At 40.6% G+C, this 7,606-nt stretch overlaps 1 protein-coding gene across 2 annotated transcripts; it reads left to right on the top strand.

Moving 5' to 3' along the window:
* Positions 1-695: 695 nt before the first annotated feature.
* On the top strand, positions 696-5,962 carry snapc1b (small nuclear RNA activating complex, polypeptide 1b). 2 transcript variants are annotated; one of them, XR_010459757.1, is made up of 11 exons: positions 696-955; positions 1,135-1,294; positions 1,513-1,653; positions 1,892-1,999; positions 2,202-2,357; positions 2,469-2,525; positions 2,717-2,779; positions 3,196-3,313; positions 3,425-3,490; positions 3,750-3,919; positions 5,181-5,962. XR_010459757.1 is itself a non-coding variant. In XM_029688699.1 (10 exons), exons 1-10 carry the CDS (start codon positions 825-827, stop codon positions 5,219-5,221), a joined length of 1,041 nt encoding a protein of 346 aa, XP_029544559.1. In that variant the 5' UTR covers positions 696-824; the 3' UTR covers positions 5,222-5,962. The 2 variants fall into 2 exon arrangements, 1 of the variants encoding a protein (XP_029544559.1); XM_029688699.1 differs by lacking the exon at positions 3,750-3,919.
* Positions 5,963-7,606: the final 1,644 nt, after the last annotated feature.

Here is a 7,606-nt window from a genome sequence, read left to right as displayed (position 1 = left end):
AAAGTTGGAGGAATAATGGTCTGGGGCTGTTTTTCATGGTTCGGGCTAGACGATTCTGTGCTTGCAACTTTGTGGCAACAGTTTGGGGAAGGCCCTTTATTGTTTCAGCATGACAATGCCACTGTGCACAAAGCGAGGTCCATACAGAAATGGTTTGTTGAGATTGGTGTGGAAGAACTGGACTGGCCAGCACAGAGTCCTGACCTCAACCCCATCAAACACCAGGCCAAATCGCCCGACCTCACTAATACTCTTGTGGCTGAATGGAAGCAAGTCCCTGCAGCAATGTAACAACATCTCATGGAAAGCCTTCCCGAGAAGAGTAGGGGCTGTTATTTAAATTTTCTACCTTTATTTAACTAGGCAAGTCAGTTAAGAACAAATTCTTATTTTCAATGACGGCCTAGGAACAGTGGGTTAACTGTCTGTTCTTGGGCAGAATGACAGATTTGTACCTTGTCAGCTCGGGGATATGAACGTGCAACCTTCCAACGCTCTAACCACTAGGCTACCCTGCCGCAGCAAAGGGAGGACCAATTCCATATTAATGCCCATGATTTTGGAATTAGATGTTCAACAAGCAGGTGTCCACATACTTTTGGTCATGTAGTATATCTTCCAATGCGTTGTGCTCATACGGCTTCGTGGTTGCGCTCAGACTATTTTGTCCTGACACCCACACTGTAGCTAAACACATGACGTCATCAGCAATGCGCCTGTGGTCGTTGATGAGTCGAACTAGCTGGTTAATTGCAATGTGTTGGGACAATTTTCCTTGCTTTATTTAACCAAGCAGCCAACACATTGCGGAAAAGTTGTTGATAATGGATTACTGCAAAGACCGTCTTAAAGCAGACTGTGAGATGTTGCTGAGGAGATTTCAGCAGACAGAATCGGTGCGATACGAGCTATTCTTGACCATATGGAAAGAGATGAAGTTCCAAAGTATTTTCTAGTAAGATTCTCTTTTTTTGTTAGACTAAAATCTACTGCTCTGTCACCTGTAAAATATAGTATATCGTCTGTCTCGGTGAATTTCATTAGCATCACGTGTTCCAATCCAGAGTGCTGCGATGAGTGTAACGTTGTCATGTAAACGGTTTCATATTTGCGTCTGTCTTGTGTCTTTTACAGTGGAAAAATGGAAAACAATCTAAAGAGGCTATTCAGTCGTGAAGCCCTGGCTACAGCGTACACATACTTTCTGCCACCATACACCTTTCAGATTAGAGTTGGGGCCTTGTACCTGCTCTATGGGCTATACCACTGCCAACTGTCCACACCAAAGGAAAAGGTTAGATACTCTGGTTTCACTGAAATACAGATTCCACCACCCACTATATAGCAGAACTACCATTGAATGTTTTAGATACAATTAAAGTCAGTCTTGGACCACATATTCATACACAAACGCATTAAATTAATCTGTATACACTTGCATTTGTGTTCATTCATTATTCACATATAATGCAGGCTTTTTAACATAAGCTGTTATTTTTCTCTTGTCTACAGACAAGGCTAGCCCTGAAGGACTGGGAGGAAGTGAATAAGTTCCAACAGGATGCAGTTAGTGCCCAGCACTTTGATGTGGTCTACATCATCAGACAGCTCATCTCACAAAAAGCCTTCTACTTCACTGTCATGCCCACGCCAGTAAGATCTCCAGTCTTCTTTAGCTTGCTGTCCACATCAACAAATGGATAGACCCTGTAGAGTTAATACAGAATCATCCTTAGTTGAATGATTGCACATGAGTAAAGGGTTAGATGTGTTAGAAATACTAACAAATGTTTGTGCTACAGCCTCAACAACATTGTTTTATATGAAGGCCGTGAGGAACATTTATTGTTGATTTATTTGAATCCATCTACAATCCATCTACATGATTCAGCTGATTTTCAATGTGAAGAAGAGCAACAAGAACTCAAGATCCGTGTGTGAGGATTTCCTTGAGCGAGCGGCCCGGCCACAGGAGCTGGTCAGCATGGACATGCTTGAGGTGAGCTAGTAGAATGGCCATGTATTCCTACACACGCACACAAGCAGCAGGTTGGAATGGTAGACAAGTGCCTGAAGGATACTTTTGTCTTTACTTTCTCAGAGATTATAAACCGGGGTACGTGTAGTTTAAGAGGCATTACTAGTGTCGATGCTGTACTAGGGCCTACATGATACTGTGTGTATTCTATGGATCAACACAGGAGCTGGCGAACGTACATGAGCACTATGAGCAGGTGAAGGCATCCATTTCAGCCAAGCCAGGCCAGCCAGACCCATCCATCAATCTGATCCACAAGAACTTGGTGCCACGGCTACACAATACTGTCGTGGGATTCTACAACTGGCAGAAGGCTCAGGTTAGAGATCTGTTCATCGTGTGTGTGTGTGTGTGTGGGGGGGGGGGAGAAAGTGTGTGATACACCTACCGTTATGCTAAGATTGTGTGCTTTATGTTAAATTATGTTTAGGGTTCGGAAGATAGTGTAGATGGAGATAGCGGCGAGGGAACTTCAAATAAGCAAGAGGTGAGTTTTAATATACCAAAATAAACAACTATCAGAAGATTTCTTTGTTCTAAATTCACCCCTATGTTGAATTAAGACTGCTTATTATTTGTGTCGTGTCCACAGATTTTCTCCACTGCCCTCAATACACGTCTTGCAGTAATGACTTTGGCCCTGTGGTCAACATGTCTTCTCTTTTATTCTCTTCCCAGAGTTCCCAGCGAGCTCAGCTTCTTGCATCCATCAAGTCTAAATCATATGGTCAGATAGTGGAGGTTTGTAAAGTTTTTCTTATGTTCAAACTTACACATACCGCTTTTGATCCCGCTTTATTTGAAGTGCATCTTATGAAAGCGTCATAAAGGCTTAATATAGGCTTCATAAACACTACATAAATGCTTCACAAATCATCTATAACCGTATATCATGCTCTATAAAGATTCATAATGTGGCATAACCATCCATTTATTTGTTCACATTTATTAATCCTTTATAGAGCATATACAGTTATAGATGATTAGTGACCCATTTATGTAGTGCTTATGAAGCCTATATGAATGCTTTATGAAGCCTTCATAAGATGCACTTCAAATAAAGTGGGACCCAGTTTTTGTCTCATCTCAAGTTAATTGGTTCCGGTTAATTATAATCTCTGTAATGACTGGAATGGTGGTGACGTTTCTCCCCAAAGGCCTCCAAGGCCCGGCGACACCGGCAGGTTGAGAGGGATGAGGTGGTGCTTGCTAAGGAGACGTCGCACCATAAGAGACACAAGTCACTCAAACAAAGGACCAGTCATCTGACCCAAGGCAAGTCCCTATGTACCCGCCTGCCAGTAGGCCTGTTCCTCACATCACCTTAAAATGGTCCTGATCAACTGACAGTCTGTGTGTCCAACTAACAATCTGTATGTCCAATAGGCGCTGCAAGGGAAGAAGCTCTGAAAACCACCAGCCTGTGGTGCATGAGTCAACTTGAAGCTCAAGGTATGTAAGGGCTGTGGCACACGGGGTGAAGGACTCATTCAAGGACTTTTCTTTATTTTTACCATTTTCTACATTGTAGAATAATAGTGAAGACATCAAAACTATGAAATAACACATATGGAATAATGTAGTAACCAAAAAAGTGTTCAACAAATCAAAATATATTTGAGATCCTTCAAAGTAGCCACCCTTTGCATTGATGACAGCTTTGCACACTCTTGGCATTCTCTCAATCAGCTTCACTTTGCTTTTCCAACAGTCTTGAAGAAGTTCCCACATATGCTGAGCACTTGTTGGCTGCTTTTCCTTCACTCTGTGGTCAGACTCATCCCAAACCATCTCAATTGGGTAGAAGTCGGGTGATTGTGGAGGCCAGGTCATCTGATGCAGCACTACTTCTTGGTCAAATAGCGCTTCCACAGCCTAGAGGTGTGTGTTGGGTCATTGTCCTGTTGAAAAATAAATGATAGTCCCACTAAGCCCAAACCAGATGGGATGGTGTATCGCTGCAGAATGCTATGGTAGCCATGCTGGTTAAGTGTGCCTTAAATTCTAAATAAATCACAGACAGGGTCACTAGCAAAGCACCATAACACCACCTCCATGCTTTACGGTGGGAAATACACATGTGTAGATCATCCGTTCACCGACACCGCGTCTTACAAAGACACCGCAGTTGGAACCAAAAATCTCCAATTTGGACTCCAGACCAAAGGACAAATTTCCACCAGTCTAATGTCCATTGCTCATGTTTCTTGGCCCAAGCAAGTCTCTTCCTATTGGTGTCCATTAGAAGTGGTTTCTTTGCAGCAATTCGACCACGAAGGCCTGATTCACAGTCTCCTGTGAACAGTTGATGTTGAGATGTCTGCTACTTGAACTCTGTGAAGCATTTACAGTGGGGAGAACAAGTATTTGATACACTGCTGATTTTGCAGGTTTTCCTACTTACAAAGCATGTAGAGGTCTGTAATTTTTATCATAGGTACACTTCAACTGTGAGAGACTGAATCTAAAACAAAAATCCAGAAAATCATATTGTATGATTAAGTAATTAATTTGCATTTTATTTTTGAGCAGAGAGTTTTGATGTCTTCACTATTATTATACAATGTAGAAAATAGTACAAATAAAGAAAACCCTTGAATGATTAGGTGTTCTAAAACTTTTGACCGGTAGTGTAGGTTCCGATACGATATGTATTGAAATTCGATGTTCAAAACATATTGGTCACTTGTCTTCTGCAGAGGGACAAGAGACCCATGAGAAAACGAGTTTGATCAGTCATGGAAATAAGTGCTGAAAACAAATTGGCTCCCTATTTAAATATAACATGGAGAACAGGCTATGAAGGAAAAATACTGGAGTTTTGGTGCAGGTACAGCCAACTAGTGCAAAAATAATATTGTGATATTGTCAAAACGATATATTGTGAAAAATAATGAAGTTCGGAATATTTTATTTATTATTTAAATGTAACCTTTATTTAACTAGGCAAGTCAGTTAAAAACAAATTCTTGTTTACAATGACTGCCTACCGGGGAACAGTGGGTTAACTGCCTTGTTCAGGGGCAGGATGACAGATTTTTACCTTGTCAGCTCAGGTACTCCATCCAGCAATTCCCGATTACTGGCCCAGAAATAGAAGTGTAATGCTATGAATTTTGCTCTCTGCTTGTCCCATTTTTAGAAACAACGAAAAAGAAAAAGAAAAGGAAATTCAAATGGTGACATCACAGAAGAGGAAAAAGTTACCGACGAGTTGGGTTGGTTTAGAGTCAGTCAGACATCAATCCCTGTGTACAACCACCATCATCATCATATTTGGTACAACTGATTTTATCCAGCATACATCTGGTTTCACCATAGGTGTTGTTTAATCACTCAAAATGCAATGCTTTTAAAGTCTGGCACATAAGGAAGTTAGTCTCAAGGTGTTACCCTTCATTTATGAAGGCTTCGAAGACATGCAAAGATGTTGTTCATGTCGCAGTTAAACATTTTAATTGTATTGTGCTGGTATCAGTCAATGATATGGATAATTTGTTTCCATCACTGACAATTTTATTGACTACTTGATTCTTGAAAATATTGAGAAAAAAGTTAAATTACGTCGAAAACCAAGTTCCCTTTCAAATGCCTATGATGTTTTTGATGCTGTTGTTGGAACATCAAATGTTATTACTGTTATGGAGTTATGAGTTCAGAGAACATAATGTTGTCAAATATGTATGTCTCTTTATCAAAATGTATTGTTCACGTGCCGAATACAACAGGTGTGGACTTTACAGTGAAATGCTTACTTACAAGCCCATTCCCAACATTGCAATTAAAAAGTAAGACAAATATTTGAAATAAGGATATAGTAACACAATAAGAAACAGTAACAAGGCTAGGTACAAGCAGTATGAGTTCTGAGGTCTCTGTTTACATGACGTCACTTTAAAAAAATAAAAATTCATTTTTACAGAATGTTTGTGGTTTCTCCTTTTTATGCTGTCCTGGTTCCTGCATTCCAGTCTTTATTGTCTTACCCACCATCTTACTTTGCATTTTGTATGTTTCTGTGTGCGCGGGTGTGTTTGTGTATCTTTGATTGAATGGGCATCCAGGCAATTTAGCTGGATGGCACTGGCTGTATATGACCTCTGAGGTCCGTATGGACTGCTCTCCTCTCTGTTAGTGTGTTTGCACATGATTAACTTATACTCATGGGTGACTCTGTCAAGCGGCTGCGTGTGCGTGGTTTTTAGTACTATATTATGTCACAATGAGAATACGAACTACTAATCAAATCAAATCAAATTTTATTTGTCACATACACATGGTTAGCAGATGTTAATGCGAGTGTAGCGAAATGCTTGTGCTTCTAGTTCCGACAATGCAGTGATAACCAACAAGTAATCTAACTAACAATTCCAAAACTACTGTCTTATACACAGTGTAAGGGGATAAGGAATATGTACATAAGGATATATGAATGAGTGATGGTACAGAGCAGCATACAGTAGATGGTATCGAGTACAGTATATACATATGAGATGAGTATGTAGACAAAGTAAACAAAGTGGCATAGTTAAAGTGGCTAGTGACATAAGAATGCAGTCGATGATCTAGAGTACAGTATATACATATGCATATGAGATGAATAATGTAGGGTAAGTAACATTATATAAGGTAGCATTGTTTAAAGTGGCTAGTGATATATTTACATCATTTCCCATCAATTCCCATTATTAAAGTGGCTGGAGTTGGGTCAGTGTCAATGACAGTGTGTTGGCAGCAGCCACTCAATGTTAGTGATTGCTGTTTAACAGTCTGATGGCCTTGAGATAGAAGCTGTTTTTCAGTCTCTCGGTCCCAGCTTTGATGCACCTGTACTGACCTCGCCTTCTGGATGATAGCGGGGTGAACAGGCAGTGGTTCGGGTGGTTGATGTCCTTGATGATCTTTATGGCCTTCCTGTAACATCGGGTGGTGTAGGTGTCCTGGAGGGCAGGTAGTTTGCCCCCGGTGATGCGTTGTGCAGACCTCACTAATCCCCAGATCAGATTTACACTCAGTTGTTTTATCAATCTCTGCATTACATGCTGATGCGTGTCACCACCACAATGCCTGACCTGGATAACCAATGTGCTACCAACCTCAGGGCAGCCTACCAAACACACTCACTACATGCTTATTTTCAATCCCAATATTTATTTCAGATGAATTGGAAATAAAGTTTGACTAAAATTTGCAATTATGCAAATATTTCCATCAATTGGAGTTAACTGGGTTGTAGGATGCTGTAACATACTAGTCTTGCAGTAAATTGCTAACTGAAGATGGAGAACTAGTCTGCCATTGGAGGTGCAGAAGCGGGAGAAGAGGACAGGAAGCACACACCATGAGTATCAGCCAGTAACTGTGGGTTTTGTACACTTAAATAAAGAATTCGATCATTACTATATTCACTTCCAGTCGCGGTAAGTAGTAGCCTATCGTTTTTGAATTATGGTGAATTGTTTCGAGTCATTTATTTATCCTGTAATCTATCTAGGTCACTCACTTGGCCAACGTGTCTTTAACAAGACCGACCTGGTCCAAGTACATCTGTGTCACGAAAGTGTTTAT

Source organism: Oncorhynchus nerka, linkage group LG18 (assembly GCF_034236695.1).
Source record: "Oncorhynchus nerka isolate Pitt River linkage group LG18, Oner_Uvic_2.0, whole genome shotgun sequence".
Taxonomy (NCBI): domain Eukaryota; kingdom Metazoa; phylum Chordata; class Actinopteri; order Salmoniformes; family Salmonidae; genus Oncorhynchus; species Oncorhynchus nerka.
Note: the sequence above shows the minus strand (reverse complement) of the source record. Positions and strands in the feature narration are given on the sequence as shown.

Excerpts from the sequence above, each read along its gene's own strand:
- snapc1b (XM_029688699.1), top strand. The coding sequence starts at position 825 with ATGGATTACTGCAAAGACCGTCTTAAAGCAGACTGTGAGATGTTGCTG. Across the intron at positions 1,295-1,512 it reads TGTCCACACCAAAGGAAAAG|ACAAGGCTAGCCCTGAAGGA; the intron begins GTTAGATACTCT and ends TCTTGTCTACAG. Across the intron at positions 2,526-2,716 it reads GAACTTCAAATAAGCAAGAG|AGTTCCCAGCGAGCTCAGCT; the intron begins GTGAGTTTTAAT and ends TTCTCTTCCCAG.